The sequence below is a fragment of the Oryzias latipes genome, chromosome 5 (assembly GCF_002234675.1).
Source record: "Oryzias latipes chromosome 5, ASM223467v1".
Taxonomy (NCBI): domain Eukaryota; kingdom Metazoa; phylum Chordata; class Actinopteri; order Beloniformes; family Adrianichthyidae; genus Oryzias; species Oryzias latipes.
In genome coordinates this window covers 16106037-16132935 of record NC_019863.2, presented here as the reverse complement: position 1 = coordinate 16132935, position 26899 = coordinate 16106037, and the positions used below count along the sequence as shown (strand labels likewise).

General features: G+C 40.1%; 1 protein-coding gene across 1 annotated transcript; it reads left to right on the top strand.

Annotated features, from left to right (window-relative positions):
• Positions 1-20223: 20223 nt before the first annotated feature.
• On the top strand, positions 20224-26660 carry kbtbd8 (kelch repeat and BTB domain containing 8). Its single transcript, XM_004068852.4, has 5 exons — positions 20224-20335; positions 22552-22759; positions 22927-23233; positions 23383-24202; positions 24286-26660. The coding sequence occupies exons 1-5, from the start codon at positions 20320-20322 to the stop codon at positions 24747-24749; spliced, it is 1815 nt and encodes a 604-aa protein (XP_004068900.1). The 5' UTR covers positions 20224-20319; the 3' UTR covers positions 24750-26660.
• Positions 26661-26899: the final 239 nt, after the last annotated feature.

Sequence of the window (26899 nt, the reverse complement as noted above, 5' to 3'; positions counted from 1 at the left end):
AGTCTGCCAGCCGATGGCCGTGTGACGGATGGGCAGCAGAAATGACAGGTATACATTTGCTCTTGTGAGACTGCACAGACTGTGTAAAATGACATGCCAGCTTGAATAATTAAACAGCTCCAGAGCTCCACTGATCCACCTGTCCACAGATCAATAGGTAACGTTCAGATGGAGCGGGCCATATGTTCTAAAGTGGCGCTCATCTCCTGAAAGAGGATGTCCTTTTTATTTTTCTGGCACCAAGCTGCTTGGAAGTCCTCAAATCCCACAGATAGCTTAAGAAATTGGATATGTCAAATTGCAGGGGTTTTCTTTTTTTCTGCCAAGCCGAATATACTCGCTCAAGCTGTAAAGATTTTTTTTTTCCATCCATGCCGGTATCATATCTAATCATAATTCCATAACACCCTGTCTCTGCTGTGCACTCATGGGCTAATACCTAATGAATACTCTTACAGTTGTTGCTCTGTTCTCGGGGCTCAATTTTCTATTCCTTCTCTGAGTATTGAACATCAAATGCTGGGCCGGGCCCTTGTGTGGGATTAAAGGGCTTGTTCCTTCCTAATAGGCCCTTGACCTTCGGAGCTCTCTGACAGGCCCCGGGCATTACCCCTTTGCAGAAACGTCCGCTGCCTGGGCTCCCGAGATGCAAATTTCATGTCACAACATCAAACGACGAACTGATCAAAGGTCAGCCCTCCTTTCTGTAGGTGTTTGATATCAACTTTTCTATTTCATCTCTAGCTGTCAAGGGCTGTTAGAGCCAAAGAGCAAAGGATGGAGAGTGGAAAAAGAGAGTGGGAGAGGTTGTCAAAGCTAAAAAAAACAAAGAATCGTGTAAAAGTAAGCTTAAAAAAAAGGTGGCAAAGCCCGCTAGAGCTCCCATGTTGGACATCTAAATACTCTGTGTTGCATCTGTCCTGAAAAGGAATTGGCTGTTTTGTGGACGTTTGGTATTGCATTTTTTCTGTCCGCCTCTCTGCTTCCTGGTGCTCTCCCCATAAACCTCTGAAAATTGCCAAAGGAAGAGAAGGAGGAAGCTGAAATTGATGCATCGTTCAGATTAATTAAGGGTCTGATTTACCAAGGCGTCTCAGAAGCAAACCAATCAGAATGAGAAATTAGGATTCAGAGGAAGAACAGTTGATCTAAACGGGTTGCAGATCTGTGACAACCCAACATGAAATGATGGGAAGAAAAGAAGCCGTCTCCTTGCAGGTGATCTTGATGCAGCAGCAGTGGACCGAACAATAAAAATATCAAATACCTGTCTGTGTTGTTTCTTAAAACAGATTTACAACAGTTTTCACCTCTCAGAGAGGAATGAGATACATCTACACAAACCCCTTTTGTCAGATCTTCATTAGCAGTAAAATGATCTCCACATCCCATGAAAACACAATACGGAAGGAATAACTTGAATAAATCTATAGCTAACGTCTTCTTAACCAAAAAGCAAAATTAATAAACAAGATTGATAAAAAACCTTTAGCGCTATTTGGTAAAGTTATGAGAAAGTATATTTACAATTGCATTGCATGTATTGTTTTGGAAATTAGGTTAAATTATGCAGATTCTTCTGCTGAACCCTCACCTTTACTACAAATCTGTCAACACAGAGTATTAGGCTCACAATCATAAGTTTCTGTATCTGTTATTGTTGTTATTATTTAACACAGCGAAATGTATTGATTTAGTTGTCAACATGAAAGGACATTTCATCTAAACACCCTGACAGAGGTCAACTGCGCTGCAATACTTTTTCTCACTGATAGATGGCAATGTTGCTCTTCCATTAAACGACGCGTCTGATTTCAAGTTTGGATTTTTTCAAATAACTCCTTGTTTCAAACGTTTTGACTGGGTAATTGTTCAATTTAACCCATCAGAAGACATTTGTGGGAAATATACTGTTATATGGAAGCACAAATGAGGGAAAGACTTTAAGTTATGAGAGTAGGAAATAAGTATTTTGAAAAGGTCAGGCTTTTAGACTTAGGAGACAAAAAAACACCAATAACTCTCACCTGCCACTATGAGTGTTTATGTTTTACGCATAAAGACTGATAGTGCACTTAGTTAGCTTTATTTTCCTTCATATTTTACCACTTTTCCTCACAAAAATGTACTTAATTCCCATCTGCTGTCACGTTGAGTTGAAATGAAATGTCTGTACGGAACACAGTAAATGGTTGCAGCAAAGCTCCGCCTGAGCCATGAGAGTGGCTCAGAACTGCACTGCAAATCAAAGACTTGCTTGCTCTTTTTTAATTGGTTATCTTCTTCTAAGAGGTGAATTAAAGCGCAGGAAAAAAAGCAATGCATTCCTTGAACACCATGCACAGTGAAAATTGAATTTGGTGGCTGAAGAGAAAGGGATAAGCGGCATGGGGGGCACAATTACTCTCCTCCTGCCTGATTTGGCTAAAAGAACTAGGTTTATCTCCTTGTGCTTTATTTGTAAAAACAGAAGCTAACCGGCCACATTAATTGGCATTGCCATGCTCCTTAAAAGGTGCAAGGTGAAGAAAAGGGGTGGTTATAGGGCAGACTCTCTAGCTTTGAAAAAATAATGTATTCCAGTGTGTTTTTTCCCACCTTGGTGCTGTTTTTGTAGGAGATTGGGGGAATAGTTAGGCTGGATGAAACTGGAAAGTAAGTACACAATGGGAAAAAACTGTGGAAAATACATGGCAACATAAGCTGAAACACAAGGAATTGCTGGAAGCCGGGAAGTAAATGATTGAAAGTGCTGAGAAGTGAAGAAAAAAGGGGGAGACATTGCTTCCAAAAACTGGGTAAATTCAGCCTCTGCCAGGACTCATTCTTCATGTGCCAGAGAAGGTCTTCAGGGTCGAGTACCTAATTATAAAGTGCTCACATGCCGCTCAGAACCTCCACTGCCTTGTCATTGAATTTAAAAAATGATAAGTCCTCTGTGGCTCTGAACTCCAAACATGTTGGTCTTTTGCAGCAGCATAGTCCTCATGTCATTTCTAACTTTGTTCTTGTTTTCCTCCACTAAAAACTAGAAGACTAAACTGAGCAAAAACGAAAGACTAAACAGGTTTTTCTGCTACACACTAAAAACACGTATAGGTGTGGCACATGCAAATGCTAATACAGCTTGACTTATGTACTATTTCTGGAAAACTCCAGATCAGAATTGCTGGAGACCTGAGCCAACTTGAAGACCAAGTTTTAATTCAGAACAGTAACTTCAGCTTCAGCCTTTACACCCCTTCATTTAAAGGGCTTGTTTTACGAGCAATGCAGCAATTTAGTGGTTAGTCAGCAAACCACAAGTGTCTGTAATTCTTTCTTTAACAAGCACATCAGATTTACAATGTTTTATGTTTTAGTCAGTCTTGTTCTGATATGTTTGGGAATCAGTTTGAAGTAGACGTATAACTTGGAAAGATGATGCAACGCAAAACAGTTCAGAACAAGGCTAAGAGTGAAAAGTATCCCAAGTCTGGGAATGTCCGAATTCCCTCCCTATTCCCTAACTACTGAAAAACTATAGTCTGGGACTATCTACTGCGTTGGATTTTAAAATAAATTCGGACACCATGCTAACTACTTTTTTTTGAAACATTACATGACATCGTGAATTTCTTGTAGTAAAAACTAAATAAATATGAATAGTTTACAAAGCCTGTTTATGAATCCACTGTGTTCAAAAGATGGAGAATTGGATGTTTAAAAAAAAACTAACTTAGAATGAATTTTTTCACAAGATAAATTGTTCAAACGCAATGCATTGTGGTCTATTTTTGTCAATCTCGTGAGCATCAATGCACACTGGGAAATTTTGTCGTTTTTGCTTTCCGTCTTGTTTTAGTCATGTTTGAGTTCTGTTTCCTGTTTTATTTTGAAAGGTTTCCTGTTTTGTCATGTTCTTGAGTTTTACTTCCTTGGTCCCAATCTGCCCTGATCGTGTTCACCTGTGTTTTGTCAGTCCTGTCTGTATATAAGTCTTGTCTCTGCCTTCCTCTTGTGCTGGTCCATTAACGTCATTAATGTCGCTCATGTAATGTCTCCAACGTCTTTATCGGCTCTTCCCTTCTGCCATGTTTATGTTTTGCCCACAGTGAGTTTAGTTTTGTTTTCCTGCTCTGCAGCGTCTTTTGTTTGTGATTAAACCCCTTGCCCTGGAACCGTGTGCCTCCCGTCTCTGCATTTTTGGGTCCTTTGCCCCCAGCCCTCCCAACCTGACAAATTTCTTGGGCACTGGATTTTAAAATCATAGATTTGGAAAGCCCTACAAAATGGTGAATGCACCATATAGTACTCAATCATAAGTAGTGAATACATTTGGAGACAACCTATATTTGTGAATATGGAAAGTCTATATGAGGGATCAACAGAATGCATCTACGGTGCCTTTTTTTGCAGTCATATTTTCTGAGCTTTTATGGGATAATAGTAGACAGGTGTGAATAATTCCTAACAGGAAGAAACCTCCAGCAGAAGTATGCTCAACATATGCTGTAAGACGGAGAAACAAGTATTGTTCTGAAAAGTAAAGTATCTATAACAATAAAAGTAAAACTTTCATTCTATATTTTATTGAGCAGCATTCATGGTGCAATGCCAGATCAACCCTAAAATCCAAGCTTTTATTAAAAATAAAGATTTTTTCACACTATACAATTAGGGCTCCTGTTTCAGCAAAAGCACTGTATTTTTTAGTTCAGCTGAATATTTTGGAGACGTGTTCTTAAAGTGAAGTTGAGTAATCCCTTTGTTTAAAAAGGCTTAAAGACTCCTCCCACTGGCTGGGAGCCTGTGCTGATGAATGGTAAAAGTTTCACCCAAAGTTTCTTTCTTAAGGTACAATATGGAAATTGGGAAAAAGTGGGGATGGACCGTACAAAAAAAACAAAAACGAAAAATAGGCAGCAGCCCAAAACTGTCTCTTTAATTTTTTCTAAAACAAATACAAGACAGTGTGCAGACAGACAAATATAGATTGAGTCTGTCTTGTGATTAGATAGAAACTCTTTTACTAAAGCAGAAGGTTCCTAGCTGTCCTCAACCCTACAAGCCCTTGGTCTGCTTGTTATCTTGGCACCTCAGGTCAGTGATCTCTTAACCACCCTTATTAGTTTATTAGTATTCTGTAGTGCTTAATAGACATAAAGTTGATGTGAGGAAAGACTAAGGCTGGGGTGTAGTTACTCTTAGGACTGTGATGAACCATGGTTGGAGGAAAAAGGCTGGACATGAAACAGCAGTTTAGATTCAAGCAGTCACTGATGATTTGCAAAATTGCAGTATTTGACAGCATTTAATTTCTTTTTTTATTTTTTATTTTACTTGTCTGCTGTAGCTTTTGTCCTTTCAGCATTTCCCAACCAGATCAAAAAAAGGAAGAAAAAAGAAACAAAAAAAAGAAATAAAGGAATTCCAGGAACTGCAAAACTGGAGTTCTGGGTGTTATTTTAAAGAGTTAATTAAACCTTTAACAGAATCTCTTACTAAGAAACTGAAAAGAGCTTTAAATGGTTGAATTATGAAGGAGGTCAATCAGTTGATAATATGAAACAGTTCTAGTACTTTGGAGGATTTATGCTACCACTAGTAGGTGTTTGCCATTGGGAGACTCTAACTCTCAGAATAACACAAAAATACATTATTTGCAAAAGCCAATAAAGCAATATGACAAGAAGATTTCCTTAAACTGCAGATGTTGTGCACTGTACTGTTGTACAAGTGCAGAAAAGAAGCTTCATGTTTTAGACTGACTTCCCTGAGCTCTGAGTGATCAATAATGGTGTAAACAGACAACAAATAATACATTTGCTTAGCGTTTTACTTATACTTCAGTCCTGACAAAAAACAAGATTTTTGTGTGTCCTTTTGAAGACACTATGACAGGGGTCGGGAACCTATGGCTCGCGAGCCATATATGGCTCTTTTGATGGTCACATGTGGCTCGCAGACAAATCTTTAATTATAGTTTTTTTTTTTTTCATTAGACCAGTCCTTCTCGGGCGCGATGCGATGCCAGAGGCGCGCAGTAGTAGCAGTGCTTAGAGAGAGAAATCTACACCAGCGCTATCAGTTTACTATTATCTATTATTTCACAGAGTTTGTACCAGCTGGAAACCTGTGAATTACCGTGCCTAAAACTACGCGCTCCCGTCTCTGAGAAAGAGCGCGCAGATGCGGGGACGGGATGTGTGAGGAAGAAAGCAGAGGGTGGGGGTGAGGGGTTGTGGGGACCGGCAGCAGGTGAATCGCGCAGGGATTGTAATAACGTAAAACCCGCTTCCCGTCACTCACTGCAGCGTGTGAGTGTGTGTTTGGCTCCGTATCTGCATGTGAGCAGTCTTTGTCACATCTACAGAACATTCAGACCTAAGATCACGTTTAAAGTCTCAACGCCTGCATGAAGCAGAAACTCACCACGTATCAACCAGACTAGACAATCAGCAAAACTACCACGAGAAATACTCATCATTTATTAGCAACAGAATAACAATGTTATTAAAAAGAATCCACAGACTTATTGTACTTTAAAAATGTTGAAATTAAATCAAATGCACACATTCATTTGTATATTTAGTTTTAAACAAATTGTCGCGGACTGAGTTGGATGGCTGTTGGGCCGCGTTAAAAGTTCTGGAGTTCATTGAACGCGTCAAGCAGAGATCTGATTGGCCCTCAGTTCTGTCGCTCAGCCTGTTGTTAGGTAGTTTGGACCAATGGGGTTCAGCTATGGGCCGAATAAGGGAAAGGGGAGGGCTGCAGCGGGAGCAGGTGAATATAAAGTTGGGAGAAGCGCTCTCGTGTCGGCGGGAGAGATTCAGGAGTTGCTGAATTAATTGAACGGCGTTTGTTGCGGTCTGCAGTAACCAGAATAAAGAACTTTAAAAGAGGTTAAGTCTCCGTGCCTCAGTGTGGGAAAGGGACACTACATTACTGTATGGCTCTTTCGAAATTACATTTCAAAATATGTGGCATTTATGGCTCTCTTGGCCAAAAAGGTTCCCGACCCCTGCACTATGATGTCAATAACGAAGAAAGTTCAGTCTACGGAAATTAGGAAATCCTTTATATAGACACATTTTTGAAATTAGAAAGCTGTTTCCTCTCTTAGTCATCAGTGACAGTGAAGCTGTTTTGTAGTAAAGGAGATGTCTATGTTGGACATTGACCTATTTATGAATGGTTGCTATTTAAGGTTGCTACTTATGAATGGCTGCACAGAGGCGCAGTGGTCAGCGCCCTTGCCTCACAGCAAGAAGGCCTAAAAAGGAACAGCAATGGGGGGCCTTTCTGTAAGGGGAGCTTTCTGTGTAGAGTTTGCATACTCTCCCTGTGCATGTACGGGTTTTCTCCGAGGACTCCAGCTTCCTTCCACCATCCAAAAACATGCTTTTTAGCAGGGGTGGGCAATTCCAGGCCTCGAGGGCCGGTGTGTCTGCATGATTTCTAGATAATCTTGCTCTACTCATGGCTGATTACCTGGTTCAGGTTTGTCCAGCCAATCAGAACATGCCAGAGCAGGGTATGCTGGAAAACATGCAGGAATGCGGCCCTCAGTGCCCACCTCTGCTTTATAGGCTAATTGGCTACTCTAGATTGTCCCAAGGTGTGGATATGACTGAGCTTGGGTGTGTGATTGTGGTCCTGCAACAGACTGGCGACCTGTCCAGCATGTCCCCTACCTTCACCCACGTGACCTCGAAAGGGACAAAACGAGTTTCGAAGATGACCTAATGCCCTGACCGCACAAGACCTACGCCGGCGCACAGATTTATTTCCTCAATTGATAATCATGCCCCCCCCCCCCATTGATTTTTGTGTCTTTACATATTTTTATTTTTATTTTTTTTGCACCCCCCCCCCCCCCCCATACACCAACTCCCAGGCTTCTTTCTGAGATGTTAGGTGTAAAGAGGGAGAGTGGTCATACTTCAACATGGACTGGTGCCGGAAACCCGTCTCCCAACCCCCATTTGAGCATGACGCACCAGGTCAAGCCGCGCGGTCTACAGAATGCATCAGCCCCCCATCCCCAGCCTCCCAAGACCAAACAGCCAGGGGGGAGCCAGGCTAGATATCATCTCAAAGTGGCAGAGCAGAGCTCCCGTACTAAGCAATCAGGCCCCCAAAGGGAGCTCTGGTCCCCAGGCACCTGAAGCCCAGACCCACCTGACCCCACCGACCACAAGCTCCCGCACCCCCTTCCAGGCAGAGTATTCCATCCCCACCCCTCATCAGCCCCTGCCGAGCTGACTGAAGGCAACTGGAGCACAAGCAGGCCAATCAGGATGGCCCCAACCCACCCCCGGAACCAGAGGCGATGAGGGGCCAGCTCCAGCAAGCACACCACCCCAGCCAGGCGCTGCCCTGAGCAACTGGGAGTTATAGATTTAAAATGAAAGCCAGTGTTCAGGAGTGAGAGTGGTGACATCACCGCTTGGAGTGTGGAGAGGGGATTTTTGAAGACGATTTTTTTCTGATAAATTGCCATAACTCCAGCACTGTTTGTCACAGAGCTGTGATTTTTTTCAGATTTTTTTCGTAAAAGTGTGATAACTGGTCCCTTTCTGGCGGTGCAAATGCTGCACACACGTGGGATGTAAATGCCTGTATAGGACCCCCATAGGATGCCCACACAAAATGTGATTTGATTGTCTAATTTCCTCATGTCTAATGCTAACCCCTGAGCAACACTCACTTGCCCTTTGTGCAGCCTGCAGGATTGAGGGTGAGGGGTAGAAAAAAAAAATAATTTTACGACGTGCCTGAATCTCACCTACTTTACAATTACTTACACTCTAATGTCGTATAGTGTTATGACCTGTAGCCCACAGCATGTCCGTGGAAAAAAATTACATGATCACTTATGCCACCGAGTGACCTACGACCTTGCCAATTCGTGTGGGACAACTTTGTGCCCCATACAAGTTCCCCAAATTTTCTCCCGGAGACAGCCCCCACCTGTAAGGTCAGTTGTGACTAAGGTTTAATCAAACCCCTTCAGCAATTAATTTACCATTCTTGCTGAAGGAAACTTCAAATCCTTCAGGCTTTTCAGCATTAAGTAAATTGCTCTACCATTTTCTGCAAACCCCTAAAGCAAATGAAGCAAACACCTTCAAAAATCCAGGCAAAACAGGTTCAGCATTAGCGACCACTTTCATCTTAAAGCATTCACACTTGTAATATTGCAGATAATACAATTTTTTTGTTTCTTTTACGTGACACAAATGAGCTTTTTGGAGTAAATGATGAGAGAAAAAATCCCTCCAAACGTACGATCATCACCTGCAGTCCCACCCATGCAGCATTCTTGAACAATCACAGTCCACGTACACGGGATGTTAAGGGTTCTGAAAAATGTAAAATCAAAAAGAGTTCAGGTGAGCAGTAAGAAAACGACTCCAAATTTCACCTTTAACCTTTTGGACCTGGCATCCTCATGCGTGGACATCACATTTTGGGTTATTTTAACACTGTAGTTAATTCTGCTTAACTTGAGAGTTAGCTCAAATATTAGCTCGGGTTCTAAGAGGTTAGATGTTTATTGCAAGCAAACGGTGTCCATTTATCAAAACTTCAAGAGGAAACTGTATTGATGGCACTTTTGCTTTAGCCTGAAGTCTTTTCATTGTTTTAGATGACAGAAATAACTTAATAATAACTTAATCTGCAGGAAAAAGTGATTCCCCACCACCACCGCCTCCAGAGGTGTTGATTGGGAGCGTTCAGGACTCACAGGCGGAGGTCAGCCTTGTGTGCAGCTGTGCACAAAGATGCAGCCCTTCTGTAAACAGTTGTTTATGATAGTAATAATGTTAAGCCTCAAGCAACTTTTGTTTTTTATTTTGTTGTTTTCTATCTTTCTGTTTTGATTTTTCTGAAATCTATACTCTCTATTTATCCCCCTGCTTACCTGGTTTACCCATGTTTTCTCTGATTTCCATCCAGTTCAGAACTAAAAAAAATTAATACATTTTTCCCCACAACTACAGCACAAATGCACAATGCACAAATTGATCAAGAAGCATAAAAAACTCCAATAGACCAAAACAAGATGCTCTCAACTCATCTGCTGGAGAGGACAAGTAGAAGAAGTAAAGAAACACACACACACACACAAAACATTCTATTTAATTTTACAGCAACCAGACATGTAAGTGTAATTAATCTTTTGGATATAAACACTTGTGCTTTTATTGGCCCAAAGAAAGTGGCCTAACATAACTGAAACAATTTATCAGAGGCATATCTTTTGGATAAATCTCTTCGTTAAGCAACCTTGCCCCTGCAGTTTAAGCAGAGCTGTTAAGCATCGCTTGCTAATTTAGGGACTCGGCCTGGGGTCATGGGATTAACTGAGATAAGCAGTGGTGAATATTCCACCACTTGTGATGGAACTCTGCAACACACCAATTTATCAGCCAGTGAATAATACATGGGCTACTCCACGCTCTGTAAAGTAAGGACGCTTGTGTTTAAAAAAAAAAAAGTATTGCCCTTGTCTGAGGAGTTCGGCCTCCCTGAGGCCAATTCAGACAGGTCTATTTAGAACAATTTTATTTGACCTCTCCCTGTCTTTCCTTGAAGCCATGTGTTTAGCTGATCAATCACCTAATAATACCGTCACCTTCCTGTTTATTTCTATCCATTGCATGAACTCCTGTTACGCACATGTCTTTACACAAAAACATTTAGGCCGAATGCTGTGCTCTATTTATGTAAAGACTTGAAACGTGGAAGTGGAAGGTCTGGGATCTAATGGAATATCAATAAATCCCCTCATTGCTGTACCTTGGCATGCATGGTTTTGCTCTGTATTGATCACATTAAAATTACTTTGATAGCAGATCAGTCCTCAGTGAGATGACGGCGTTCATGAATCCCAAATGTTTCAAGGGGTGCTAGTCTGTAACACTGCACCCAACTGTGCCCTTTTTTCCCCCCACACGGGCAGGACTGGCACATGAGCACAGGTCTGAGGCACTGCACTCACCGATCTTTCAGGCACAGCAAAAGCTTCCAACCATGGGGGGGCATACAAAAAAACTTGACCACCATCGGGGATCTGGTTTTATATTGTGTGGAAAACTTTCTCATAGGCTCGTGCAGCAGGTAGGAGTGAGATGATTAAGTGCCAAAGTTGCATTTTCTCCACTGAGCAGGCAGCCCTGAGGCCAGAAAGGCTGCATGATTGCCTCTGTGTGCTACATCACATTGACATGATGAAAAATACTCTCCTGGGGCCTAAAATAATGTGAAAGGAAAGTGGGAAAGAAGCAGAAAAAAGCCCATACCAGCCCTCTCCTGGGACCTGAGAATTTTCACGCAATCGGATTTGCTGATAGATCTCCCCGTGTCACTGATGTCTGACAGAGCATTCACACATGGGTGCATGGCAGCACACACCAGGGGATCACCCTAATCCGCTCCTACCATCAGAGCTCCAAGCTTCCCGCTGGTTGCCCAAACCCTCCAGGCCACTTTGGCTCTGCCGACTCATCAAAAAGTGCATAAATACGCAAATGTCTGAGAGGAAGATCGCAAGAGGACGATTTAGAGAGGATAATTTAAAAAAAGAGGCTGCTCAGATGAAACCAAATGCGTTGTGTGCATGTTTTTCCCTTAACTAATTAGCACGCAGCTATAAAAAGCCAAATTTTATCAAAGATATCCATCAGTTGGACAAGTGGAACAAACGAGGCGACCTCAAAGAAGGAGGTAATGTAGCCGTATTAGTTTGCTTGTGCAACTTGAAGGACACACAATACACGGTCGCAGAGGGGGGTTGGACTATTGAACTGCTCTGAAAGTTAGAGCTTTAACTCTGGACAGCAAGAATTAGTTTTCATAGTTCTCATTTATGGAAACGGGCTCTAAATGAATGGATGGAGCGTTAATTCAAGTGCAGCACAACTGATGATGAAGAGGTTTACTTTTTTGTGTTTCTATGGATTAAGAAACTAATAATATACTATATATAATAATATACTCATAATCAGTGCATATACTAGTACTTTACAACTGCATTACTGATTAAAAACTCATCAATTCTGTTTGACATGTAACGTTTGTGCTTTTCTCTCACTCTGCAGTAAATCATGGATTGTGCTGTAAAGATAGAAGCGTGAACACTGTCAGCCAGTTGCTGCATGAACATGCGCCACTTGCTTTCCCTCTCCAATGCAGAGTTAAAGTGATTCCAGGTTTTTTTATGTTTTCTTTAATGATATCTATAAGGCTGTGTCTGTCTGCTTAATTTCAGGTTAACATGTTTATTTTAAACAAGAGATGCATCCGTTTTTAAACTTCATTCTTGAAATCAAAAACTTTAGAGGCTTTTCCTTCTAATTTACCAGGCTGCACAAAGAAGCAAGATAATGAAAAAGTACCTCCAGACTTCCCATTGAGCCCTTCTCCTCTCCTATGCTGGAAAAACTCAGTCTGTTCAATCAGATCAACTGCAGAAACTCATCATTAGCCCCCCTGAGAGATTTATAGAGAGACATTATAGCCCATCACTATCCATTGTGCAGCATTTTTTTAAAAGATATCAGTTTTGTTTCCTTCTTGTCTGCTAGAGGTGTAACGATTCATTTGAACAACTATTTGAATCATATCATAATTTGTAGTTGACAAAACAATTCATAGTGGATATTGGTTCATTTCAAAAGACCGATTCACTGGCCTAAAATCAGTCCAAGACAACTTTAGCCAAAATTTCCTCCAGTGTGACTCAGAGGTGAAGTTTTCCAGATTCCTTGTGTTTCTTGCAAGATAATCAAATGTAAATGAAATATGTGTCCAAACAAACAAGTAAACAAGAATTACTGTGAAATCCATTCACATTTTGGTTTCACAAAGATTAGCCTACCGTTGTTTTCCACATCAAAATAATACATATGGAACATTATTAGAACATTCTACCACACTGTATGGTCACATATCTTTGCAAAATTTAAAGTGTTTCTACACAGTGGACTGGAATGATGGCTTGATCACTTTTTGCTGCCATCACTTGGTCATTTACACGTTATGGTAAAACAAGCCTACCGCACCTCAATCCAAATGACATTTTCCAAGATCAATTATCATTGATTTATGTCCTTTTGAAACAATTTTCTAATGGTTTAGGTTAACAACTTACCTCAAAAAGATCAATCTGATTGGATCATGACAACATAAATCGATTCATCAATTAACAAATTAATTGTAACACTCCCATTGCCTGTATTTACCCTCATCTTCCTCTGCTTTGCAGTTTAACCCTTGTGCTATCTTAGATGACCCCACCCTTGCATTGACGTGTTCTCCCTACCATGACAAAGGTGGATAAAGGTGGAAAGATTTCATGTAATCCATGGACACCAGTGAAGATCACAAATCATTGAAGAAAAAAGGTTCAGCGCACTGTCTAGTGGGTCTATGACCCAACTCCCAACGTTAAAGTGCCTAGAACAGCACAAGGGTTAAAAAGGACTACAATGTTGACAAAGTCAACCATTGCTGTTTTCACTAGTGGTTCTCCATCAATAAAAGATAGTCATTAACACAATCTAGTTTATTGCTGGAGTAGTTGAACTGCATGAACTGATCTTGATCTGAACTTGTGAAGGGCAAAGCTGCATAAAGAAGTGCAAGAGATGCTTTGTTTAAAGTAAACCTGGTTGTCCATCATGACCCCCAGTATAGATAGATCTCTTTTACCTTTAAAACTATTTTGTTTTGGAGATTTTTATTGTATTAAGATTTGACCAAGACAATCTACACTTTAACCCAAGTGATGTTACCCCTTTTTGTCAATCATTATGACAAAGGATTTTTAGAGTGACCTTTAAGGCCTTTGTCAAAACTGCCCTTCTGGGTGGATACAGGCTGCCTGTGGGCGGAAAATGGGCAAACCTGTTCAGAACATGCAGGTGGCCCACAGGACATATCACAGTTGTAGACCACTTGTTTAACCTGTTGAGCAAAAATGTTCATGGCACATTTTTCTCTATAGGCATAATGTGGGTTGCGTACACCAAGGATGAGTAAGGGGGAAGTAGGTGAGACGCAGGCATGTTGTACAGATTTGTCTTTTATTTTTAAACCCCTTCAAACCCTGCGCACTGTGCAAGGGGCCGTTAGTGCTGTTAAAGTAATAGGTGCAAGCTCCTTTCATTCCCTGTTACACTTTCCTTGCGTGTTAGGACTTAGGATATCAGGTAATTTAGATTGTAGTTTGTGTGGGCATCATACGGACACTTACGTATCACCTGAACACCCCATTCATGTCGCATTTGAGCGGGAACAGTAAGGAGCCAGTCTGCACACCTTACCTATGACTAGACTGTAGCGTAAGGGTATCCAATGACAGCATCCAGCATACGTCATAAGTGCATGTAACTTGCATATTCCTTACAAATACTTCATGATACACTTGTACAAGCCATTTTTATGACATCCCCATAGGTCACCGTACCTAAAGGAGCCTCAAGGAAACTGCAATCCCATCTGCATTCCCTATAAAATGTGGCCACACTTGTCTACGACCATCCACAGGCCTGGACAACCCAAAAACCTCTACCACCTCTACGGGTCAACCCTCATCCAGGTGCATGTGACTAAGGTTTACAATTTGGTTGTCCTTGATCAGGGGCAACACTAAGGTCATTCTAATCCTGTTTAATTGTTAATTTTTCCACAAACTACTACCGTATTTTACGGACTATAAGTCGCTCCGGAGTATAAGTCGCACCAGCCCAAAAATGCATTATAAAGTAGAAAAAAACACAGATAAGTCGCATTGGACTATAAGTCGCATTTTGACGGGAAATTTATTTGACAAAATCTGGGACCAAGAACTAATAACTTTCACAACCTCTTCTGACACAATCATAGCAGACTGTTTATCTCATAATTTCACAGTAATTCTTTCTCAAACCTATTTATTTATTCCTTCCATGAAGCATCATTAGCCAACTAATACTCTGTTTTCATCCTGTATTTGTAGAAACAGTTGTCATTTCTATTGCATTTCTGAATCTATGAAATCATTGGAAAATAGAATATTATGTTGTTAGCCTTCAAGTTCTTACTGTAAAAAAAGTTTGCTGATTCTCTGAGTCACTTAACATACTCTTAACACTTAACATACCTCATACATCAAATTGACCCAGGAACATCATCTCTGTTCCTCACAAATGAACAAAACAGGAGGGTTAACAATGTATTTATTTCAATTTATTTCTAATATAAGTCGCTGCGGAGTATAAGTCGCACCCCTTGCCAAACTGTGAAAAAAAGGGCGACTTATAGTCCAGAAAATATGGTACACATTTTGTTTATTCTCTGAAACAGACTACTTTATAATAAGGTGTTTATTCTAATATCTGACAATGATCCTATGGTCTCTTATCGTGTCTGGATAAAACAGAAAGATGCACCTTTTTTTAGTCATTAAATATCATACATGGGTGTTTGGGAAAGTTTTCTTTGAAGAGTGAAACACAAATGGATGGCTTACCCTCTCCGAGGCTTCAAGAAATGCAAATACAAATGTGTTGAAATAAAAACACTTTTTGAGTTTAAAACATAGGCAATGTAAAGTACACTACAAGATTATTGTCTAAAAGACAGATGGGCACAGACTGAGGATTCTCCTTTTATTTAATTTTGTGGCTTTTTAGTTTTTTTTACAGACTAAAACGTTTTACAATCAAAGAGTAACAATACATCTCCCGAGCAGCGTTCCATGACAAGAAATATCTGTGCAAAAAGTGGAGGAAGAAGAAACTGGAGCCATCAGGTGATCAGTTTTATTGTCCCAGAAAGGGGGACAACGAGAGACAGGTAATCAGATACCAGATCTGTCATAAAACAACAGCAAGCCTTGGAATCCTTTTTTCTCTCATTCAACATAGCTAGGCCCAATTTCACAGGCCGCACTGTGGCTGAATGGAAAGAAATTGGAAAAAACATTTGAAATCGATTGCTTGGAAAGCAGTTGTGCTTTTACTTGTCTCCTCTTCTGTCATTTTACAGTGTTACACAACATCAGAGCGCATTTCAAGCCTGCACAGCACTGATGATGGCTCTGCGATGAAGGTGCAGCCTTCACATGTCAGCTGCTGTGTGCTGCATTTGGAAACAGCTGCTGAGCAAAACACCATTCAAACCATGCCTATCCTAAAATAATTACTGCAAAGTGGAAAATTACCTATGTTAAAGGCTAAAGGTAGGACATGCTTTTAGAAGAATCAATTGTAAAGATGGTATTCAGAGGAGTTTGACAAGATACTTAAAGTTTGGGATGTGGCAGCTAGAATTTAAGTCCTGAAGTAGGAGTACTAGAAAAATAATTTAAAACCAATTCAGATTATTTTCTGTGAATTTGTTTCTTTATTATTTGTGAATTTATTATTTTTTTACATTCAATTACAATGTTTCAATGTCTTGGGACGGGTTTATAGTATTGCCTGGGAGACTCACCACACCCTGGCCACCCGAAACCCATTCCTGATCCCCTAACTTATCTTTTCAGTGCTGTTTGTCTTTATTCTCTCAACTCCACCCTTCCCACTCATCATCCAGTCTTTATCTCAGTCATTCTCCCCCTCTTACACTTACCATTCTTTCTATTATTTGGTCCCTTTTCCTCACTTTTCAGAGCCACCTGATGAAGAAGTGGGACAGAGCCCCCATGCTGAGTCTCCACCATCTGAAAGACTTCCATTCTTCATAATAAGTAGTTGCTAACAGTAAATCTTTTCATTTTGATTGTCATGGCTTAATCCCTGAGAGTGAAAAGGACTTTTGTTTGACAGCATCCTGGTTCCAGATGATGTCAAACAACAAACTGGAGCTGACGCTTCAATCTAGTTTTAGAGAAGAATCAGCAGACTGCCATCTAAAAAAAACAGCAACCTTATAAACAAGTCATTCACTTTATATAACTGTTCATTAATACAGACGTTAATGTTGTTTTGACATTTACACAGAAAATTGTGGGCATAATGTGAAGTAAAACTAGTTACACATAGTTTTTTGTAAAAGAAAAAAAATATTATGTTATTTCAAGTAAACAATGAATGAATGAAAGAAAATATATATTTTCAGAAGTGATCCTAAAGTTATGTTTTATTGGCTTCAAATGTGGCTGTTTTTGTGTTATCTTGGAGGATAATTCAACATTTAATGAGACCCCAAGCAAACTAACAAACTAAAACAAAATTCAAAGCAGGCTTGGTGGGAAAAAACTGATGATTGGATAATCCATCCTGGAGCTGAGTTTTGCATTTAATTTTCCACAAAAACTAAATTTATTGAGCTGCAGTAAAGCTTCAAAGCTTCGGTGTCCATGTGCTAATTAAACTAAAGCTACAAAACAGGGTCTTAGTCCAAGTTTAGAAGAAAAGATTTGAGTTTTTTTCACAATTAAAAAAATGTAAAAGTGATTCTGAGTGGTGCTTCAGAGTTAGTTAATTTACTTATTACTCTTTGCTTTATAAATATTTTCCACGAAACAGCTCTCTTTCACATTTGCTTAAAGTTTCATTTGAGAAGAGTTTAAAGTCTAAACACCTAGACTCACAGCCTGTCAGGGAAAAACATTCAAAGGGTAGTGTTTGGCTCCTATTCTCCTAGTTTTCTTTTTGCAAAGTCTCAAAAGAATAAAGTTAAATTTAATATATAACCATAAACCAATTATGATGTTTTCTGGACTAAAAGCTGGGATAAAATAGCGTGAATTTTTATGTCGTCAATAGTGCACGTACATGTAAAATATGGTGCTCATACATAATTTAACAATTACTTTTTGAAAAACGTCTGGGTGACCTTGAGCTGTGCCTTTTGCTAACCCTGCTATTAACCAAAGTCTGTAAGGAGTCACTGTGTTGTTATCCTTCTGGAGACCTTCCCTCTGTTTGTCTCTTCCCTGCGTTTTGATGTACACCGCTGTTGCACTTACTTTGCTTCTATTTTTGGCTCTTTTTGTCTTCTCTGGCCACAACCAATCTTGCAGATTGCCGATCTGATTTTACAACAGGTTTCTTCCTGTTCATCCATCTCAAAAGAAATTTCCTCCTTTCAGTCACTCAGTCATTTTGAAGACATTAGAGAAAATTCACAGAGAAAAGCTTTTGGTTGCTCACACGAACACAAGATAAAAAACTTGGTTATTTTAGATTGATCTGGATTTAAGATGACTACAAATGAATTATTCATATTAAACTGGATTCTAACGGAAGCAAACAAAGAAAAATAATGGTTAGTTTGGAGTTATGCTGACCTTGATTTTGATTGAGCGCTGCATTAATAAAGGGAATTCCTTTAAATATAAAATCATAAGTATTGAATATTGCCTTTTACAAGTAAAAATTATAGTTAAATCTCAGTGCACATACATTTTCGTTCTCACCCTGTTTTAGCACTAACTTTGGTTTGTATCAGCACTGTTTGTACCACAATTAAGAAGCAAGAGCAATGAAGATTTTCTTCTAAATATATTCATGAATTAAAGGTAAAAATCATTAATTGTATCTAGTAAGAATATTAACAGATAAAAAAAAAAAAACTTTAATAAAAATTAGAAGCTAATTCTCAAACAAAAGTGGAACTAACTTTTTCAAAGTTATGACGGAGGGGTTGTGTCTGAAAAGAAAGGACAAACCACCTTTACATCAGGAAAAACATCCTCATATATCCAGTAATTTTGAGATTTATGAAACACAAATTGAAAAGTAGCCGATCACCACACAAATTATTGATATGCTTTGTTAAAATTCCATAAACTTTACTGAATAAAGTTTGTTTACCTAAAAAATAATATTAATCATTCATCTGTGATTAAAAAAAAAAATATTTTTTGCAGATAATACAAAGTACTTATCTGAGAAATACCACTGAATAAACTCATTAATAACGAATACAGAAGATTTCATCTCTACAGAGTCAGTGACTGTGGTCCTAACAGACTAGTTTGTTAGGGAAGCATTATAATTCTCTCGAAAAGCAGCATTGTGCCATGTTTTAGGATGTCACTTTTATCAAAACATATGACTTGATCAAACACACCACAAATGAAGATGTTGGACAACAAAGATCACAGTACTCCTGCGTTGTATCAACTGTTAGGCATGGTGGTGGAGTGCAGTCAGAGCACATGTGGGGGTTTTTAGCATTAAGGAATAGAAACAACAAACCCATTTGTTCTCTACAGTCACATGTGAGCCCCCAACAAACACACAAAAGTGGACATTGCCCTTCGGCAAAGTAGCTATCAATGATAGTACAGCAAAAACCCCAGGGAACAGCGTGACACAATGCTCCATTAGAAATACAAAATGTATGAACAACACGCAGGACTTTGATGCTCTATAAAATAAAGAAAAGTTCTTTGGATAGCCTCTACAAATTTCCTGACCATGATTTGAGACAAATCTGTTCATGTAATCACAGGAAATAATTTTAACCAAAGTGTTTCTTGGAAAAAAAACCTCAACCACATAACTGCCATTTTAGACCCTTCTGGATTCATTTGTCTCCCAAAGTTTTATAAAGCAAGTTATATGCTTTTTATTTGTAGTTTTTTCAATGTATTTTAGAATCACAAAAGAGAACCCAAAAGAATGTAATGAAATAAGAAAAGTAATGTAAATTTAGGTTTTCTCTTTAATAATAGCCTGTTTCATTTTATAGAATGTTGTTTTTTTTGCTAAAGACAATATTTTGGTAATGATTTTAAAAGAGCAAAACATTTTACTGAATAAAAAATGTTTTCCTTAATCTATTGAGACTCTAGTGAAAATTCACTTTAGATAGATTTAGACTTTCTTATTTTACTCGTAAGAGAACAAAAAACAGATTAGATTTATTAAAGACAATCCAACTCATAATAATAATAAATTAGTATATTGTGGCGACCTGGGGGTTAGCCCTTCAGCCCCTAAGACTCATCGTTACAATATATTTGTGAATTTACTTAAATTATTGTTAGAAATTAAACAAAGAAATAAAGCCTAAAGTCAAATAATGTAAAATCTGCATTTAGCACAGTACTGACACTAAAGGGTTTCCTTTAAGCCTTTTGCTTCTGCAGACCACCCTAAAATCTAATTCCACTTGTTAGGGAATTCCTGCTTTAACTGACTAAGCAGGTTGATTCATTAATTGTGTTGCTGGAAGAATTTACTATTTTTTCTTAGTCTCATCAGAGAATCGAATTGTGATTGGCTTCGAGTGTCATCTCTTAGACGCTGATTGGTTGCTTCTTGTTTCCGGGGCTCCTGTGTGTTCACCCTGACGTTTCTCGGTCTGCCCCGAAACAGACTGGAGAGAATGGCTGCCAGTGGAGGTTAGCAAAGTCTTCATTGTTTTGTGTTTTAACGACTAACAAATAATGCCTTTGAAATTTGCCAGTTGCGTTTTGGGGATGTATTGAAACGGAAGATAACAGATTAGCCGAACATGAAGGCGTGTTTTGCTGTAGTTAGAAGAAGTCTCAGTCGGATCAGCCACTCAAAACTATCGGTTCTCGCCAGACTTGCTAGGTTGCTAATGCTAACTCTCCTGCTAACTTTCGGCAGGTTAGCTCGCTGCTCTCAGCTGATTGTGTAAACACTTGTTTGTGACAAGAGACAGAGAATAGACAAGTTCAATAGAAGATACAGTACAATAAACTATTTCAAAATAAGTTGTGTTGCATGTTTCTATATATCTATAAGTTACTACTTTACATGTAATTACCCCTTTAGCTCGCTATGTTCTAAGTAATGCTTGCTAATATTAGCTTGCAACATACATAGCTGTCTGCTAAAAGTTAAGCTCGCCAGTCTTTTATCTACTAGTATAGCAGCCAATCTCAATCGTTTAAATATGTACATAAACTTAGATTATACATAATAAAATCCTTGTAAAGTCACGCGGATGGTCAAATGTAGTTTTTGCCGGCAGTCGGTCAGCAACCGCAAGAAGCTTCGGTCGGTGAATTTAGCAAGCTAGCTACCACCTGGTGAGACAGTCTTCTATTCATCCACTAAGAGTCTTTGTCCTGTCAAGGAAAAAGGCGTTTCTCAACACGACGAGGTTTTTGTTGAAAATAACAGTGTCCTATTAACGATCGTGAAAACAGAGCCAAAAAAACCGCACTGTAATAATCCAAATGTTGTGATGACAAACATACAAATTCTCTCAACACACGCAGTGTTTGCCCTGCTAACTTTGCAGTTGTTTTTTTGGGGGGCAGGGGCAGAAAAATACGTAAGCAGTCGTGAAACCAGACTGACAATCTAATAATTTAAAGTCACAAGGTAACGTCATCACAACAGTCATTTATATCACAGAAGTAATACAAATTTTACGTTATTTAATTTTTCTGAGGCAAAACAACCAGTAATGAGAATCAACAGCATTAAAAAGTTATTGTACTTAGAGCACAGAGGTTCTTGCTTTTTTTTCAGTAAATCTGTAAAAAAAACATAAACACAAGACTTGATGAGGACAGTTATAATTTCAACAGTTAAGATTAAAGAGGGCAAAGATTTAACATGCCATCCTTTTGTTTTCTTTTTCTAAAAAAACAATTGTTTTATGCTGATTAACCTATACAAGTTGATTTTATTTTGGCTGATGTTATTTGCAGATATTTACGTGCCACCACCAGCACAAAAAGTGATTAAAATTCATCTTAAGATGCACATTGCTGCATTGTCCACATGTATTTTAAGTGCGTCCAAGGTTGCATTTTGTTGTTGGCCACACGTATTTAAAGTTAGACTTGAAGTTAAAGTCCTATCATCTGTCACACACCAAGGTGTGTGAAATGTGTTCTCCGCATTTGGTTTATCCCCTGGAGGAGCGGTGAGATGCAGAAACAGACGCGCTCAGAAACTATTTGGTGGTTTAACCCAACGCTAATCCTAACCTTAACCCTTTCTCTAGGTCCGTGCGGCCAAGAAACAAGTACAGGGCTGGCCGCACATATTTCGAAAAATTACGTGTGAATAGACACTTTTATTTTTGCCATAATGTATTTTAAAAAAAAGATGATGTTAATGATTTTATTTTAAATTGGAGCATTTGCACCCTGAAACACAAATTTCAGCCTCATGTGTTCTGTGACAGCAGATCCAATCGTAAGCCCTACCTTACCCTGCACAGTCTAAATCAAAACAGGCTAACTGTGTGAAGATCAATCGGTGTTTGCGTTTCCCTGTTGATCCATTGTTACTTCACACGGTCACTTTTAAGAACTTGTGCTGTGATCTGTGTTTTAGAAGGAGCTCTTGAAGACATTCAGGATGGACCCTTTGTTTGTACCTCTGTGCAACATAGATGACCTAGCTCTAACCTGTGTGTATGGGGTTTTGCTTCCCTGCAGGTCTTACTAGAAAGCAATATCTCGCATCAAAATCATAGTCAACAAAAAATAAAATCACATTATGGGTGATCGCACAATAAGGGACTGTGGGACCACAAGTTGTTTTGTGAAATTTTTTAGAAAGTGTATTTATGGTGGAAACTACATCACAAAGCATGTGACATTGCTTTTTTAACCTCTTTCATTTGCAGAGGTAGGGAAGCTGTTACAAGTACAAAATGGGACACCTCCTACCACCAACTTCAACGGGGTAGATGCTGTGCACGCCTGCAACATTCTTCAGCAGCTCAAAGCCTTGTATGATGAAGCACAGCTCACAGATATTGTTGTGGAAGTGGACCATGGCAAGACTTTCTCGTGCCACCGGAATGTTCTTGCTGCAATCAGCCCATATTTTAGGTAAAACCATGTCAAATAAAAGCAACAGAAGTTTTCTTTTACAAAGTAGTTGACAAAATAATTATTCCCAACATGCATTTTTCTGTCTTTCTTTTTGAAAATTCATAGATAAAGGGTAGCAATGGCATTGTAACCTCAACTTTTATTTTATTCTCTCCCATTTTTAGGTCCATGTTCACCAGTGGCCTTACAGAGAGCAGTCGGCGTGAAGTCAGAATTGTTGGGGTGGAATCGGAATCCATGCACCTTGTTCTAGACTATGCCTACACATCCAGAGTCACGCTCTCTGAGTCCAACGTCCAAGCCCTGTTCACTGCAGCCAGCATTTTCCAGATCCCCGCTTTGCAGGATCAATGTGCCCAGTTCATGGTCAGCCGGCTCGACCCTCAGAACTGCATAGGAGTCTTCATGTTTGCCGATGCGTACGGGCATCAGGAACTGAGGGAACGCTCGCAAGATTACATTCGCAAAAAGGTCAGTTGGGCATGAACAGTGCTTTGAATTTGTAACCGTGTGTTTGGACTGGAACTTGAGTGTTTTAAAGTTATTTTATCTCTATTTTTGTTGATTTAATGATTGAACTCTTAGATGGTTGAAACTAAAATGTATTTGTTTTCTGGTAGTTTCTGTGTGTAGCGAGGGAGCAAGAATTCCTCCAGATGACCACAGAGCAGCTGGTCAGCATCTTGAACAGCGATGACCTAAATGTAGAGAAAGAAGAGCATGTTTTTGAGAGCATCGTCCGCTGGCTGGAACACGATCGATCGGGACGCGAAGTCTACCTTACTGAGGTTTTCTCTCAGTGCATCCGTCTGCCCTTGCTGGATGAGGCCTTCCTCAGTCGGATTCCCGCCACATTTGCTTGTGCCCTGGCCTTGTCAAACGATCCCGCAGAGACCAAAGCCCGCCTCACGGGAACAAATGGTTGCCCACAGCGACTGGGCATGACCGCTTCCGAGATGGTCATCTGCTTTGACGCTGCCCACAAACACTCAGGTAAGAAGCAGACGGTGCCTTGCCTGGACACCGTCACAGGTCGGGTGTTCAAACTCTGCAAGCCCCCCAACGATCTCCGTGAGGTTGGGATCTTAGTATCGTCAGAGAATGACATTTATATTGCTGGTGGATACCGGCCAAGCAACAGCGAGGTGTCCATTGACCATCGAGCAGAGAGTGACTTCTGGCAGTACGAGCACGCAGGCAACCGCTGGCTCCCCCGCGCACCCCTGTTGAGAGCAAGAATAGGCTGCAGACTGGTGCACTGCTGTGGAAAGCTCTACGCTTTGGGAGGACGGGTGTACGAAGGCGACGGGCGAAACGCGCTTAAATCCGTGGAGTGTTACGACACCAGGGACAACTGTTGGACTGCAGTCAGTCCTATGCCAGTGGCCATGGAGTTTCACAGTGCTGTGGAGTATAAAGACCGCATCTATGTCCTCCAAGGTGAGATGACGAAAAACAAGGGGAACAAAAAGTGTTTTTGGATTGCTCTCAACTAAAATCGGATTGTTTTTTCCCCAAAACAGGTGAAAATTTCTTCTGCTTTGATCCTCGGAAGGACTATTGGAGTCATCTGGCCCCAATGACCGTCCCTCGGAGTCAAGGTCTGGCTGCCTTGTATAAGAACTGCATTTACTACATTGCCGGCATCTGCAGGAACCACCAGCGCACCTTCACAGTGGAGGTCTACGACATAGAGACCAACACGTGGAGCCGAAGGAGAGATCTGCCCTTCGACCACGCCACCAGCCCATACATCAAGGCCATGCTGCTGCAGGGCAGGCTCCACCTGTTTGTGCGGGCCACACAGGTCATGGTGGAGGAGCACGTGTTCCGCACCAGCCGCAAGAACTCCCTTTACCAGTACGACGACGAGGCAGACGCATGGGCCAAAGTCTATGAGACGCCCGATCGCCTCTGGGATTTGGGTCGCCATTTTGAATGTGCGGTGGCCAAACTTTACCCCCAGTGTCTCCAGAAAGTGCTTTGAGGGAGCTGGTTTCTGTGAACCCAATCTACTTCAGTGGAGGGAGTTGCGTGGTTCTGCCCGTCTTGTGCCTGGTCATTGCCTTTGGTTGCGCACCATACGGACGTCTCCTCATCTGTTCAAACTCCTGGTTATTCCCGTGATCAAAACCGAGGGTGCTTTTGAAGAATGCAGTATTTCGTTGTTGTTCTTGTTTTGTTTTTCTTCTCCTGACAGCACCAACTACCCACACTGAGACTTGTTTGACAGAACTGTACAACAGATCATAAGTGCAATTATCCTATTTTTTGCTTGTTGTTGAGCCATCTTCTATTTTTGTTTGAGATACATAAATAGGTCTGGATTTTTACAAATCTTTGGCATGCCAATAAGGGTGATGGCAAATTTACATGCCCCTTGGAGATATGGATGCTATGTGTCAGCTAAATTGATATTCTCTCTATATAAATAACTTTATAAACTATATATTCATACGGGTAAGATGAGTACCATAGCTCATTAGTAGGTTGCTAGCTCTGAGGTTTTTTTCTTTTCTTGCTTTTCTTTTGGTGTGTCTGTCCATGTCTGTCTTTGGCTTCTTTTCTAGACTTGTTTTAATAATAAGCGTGCTTGTGATAATACATTACCGTAGTCTTTTAAAAAGTTAGAAGCATGTATATTTTTATTGCCCTCTCTTCCTTCACAAGTCAGTGTGTCAAAACATACACTAAATATGGCTTCAGAGCTATTTTTTATTTGTATTTTTTTTGTTTAGTTTTGAGATTCCAGTTGAATGGGGCTCCCGTTCTTTTGAGTGGATTTTTGTGTGATGTGCAGAGAAATCGTAATTGAAATCTTGGAGTATTCGCTCTCCACATTGGAGAAAGTAAGACAGTCAAATTTGTGCTAACGCTAAGTGGCAAGTTCAGACCAACTAACAGGTTTACCTCAGAGACGTTCATTTTTTGTGTGCGACAAACAAGGAGAAAAGGGATGTTTATTTTATTTTTGTAGGCTGAAAACGCAGCTTTGTGAAATGCTCAGTTCAGCATTGATGCTCCAGGTTACTCTTTTGCATCAGACTAACATTAAAACAAATATTTGAGTTCTTGTTTTGGTTGTTGTGGACAGTAAAGTGGATTGTGTGGTAGCAATAAATCAAGGAACTGTGATTAGGCTACATTATGTCGTATTTCCTTTAGTAAAATGTTTTGTTTGCTTGTTTCTGCTGTGGAGAGCAAAGGTTGCTTGAGTTGTGATTGTTTTGTGGGTGCGGGCGGGAAGCGGCGTGTAATTTGGTGCAGGACATGTGTGATGCCGATGTGCCTGGCAAGCAGAGGAAGCGTGGAGATCCAAAAGAAAACTTCCCCTCCTTGATGAAGAATAACTGAGAAGTCTTACTCGGCTTTGCACTGGATCGCTCCCCACTTTAAAAGTCCTCAACTGCAGACTTTGTGAAGCACCCTCCAGAACCAGACTATTTTACCAAGTGAGGAGGAGTGTCTGCATTTTGGATCATTTCATTCAACAACCATGACCTTCTTTTTGTTTTTGTTCCCCACCTCCACAGGTCACGTAAGGACACAAACTGTTGGTGCTGCCATTTTTTTTTCTCGCTTTCAAGGACAATCTTGTAGAAAACTAGTCCACCACTCAGTGGCCCTCCTTTAAGAGTCAGCGCTGTCAGGTTTCTCCAGCAGGTTCTTGTGTCTCATCTTTGCACTACACATCTACAGAGTCAATAAAATGGTGCCCATCAATGACGTGTAGTATAGCAATCATCCAAAAGGTTTACATGGATTTAAAGAAATGCATTTAGTAGGGATTTGAAGATACACTTCTCCAAGAGAAGACCCTCTGTTTGAAAGACTTGAAGCTTTTTTTTAAAATCCCAATAAACCAACTTCCCCCTCTGCCCCAAAAAAAAAAAAAAAATGCTGTTTGAGAACCAAGAGAACTCTCAGGATTTCTGCTGATACACAGTACTGTATTTTTTTGTTACGTGTAACATACTGTACTATAGGTTTGCCACACTTGCACAGTTTCTAAACTTCTCAGTTTCTTTTATAACTTGAAAGAAATAGATGATTTTGTTGTCTTTAGTGGTTGTTGTTTTTCTTTTCTTTATGTATAGTAGAGTAATTCTAAAACAAAAAAAGATATTACCTGCACGT

Coding starts and splice junctions, on each gene's coding strand:
- kbtbd8 (XM_004068852.4), top strand. Junction 22,760..22,926: donor GCAATCAGCCCATATTTTAG/GTAAAACCATGT, acceptor TCCCATTTTTAG/GTCCATGTTCACCAGTGGCC. Junction 24,203..24,285: donor CCGCATCTATGTCCTCCAAG/GTGAGATGACGA, acceptor TCCCCAAAACAG/GTGAAAATTTCTTCTGCTTT.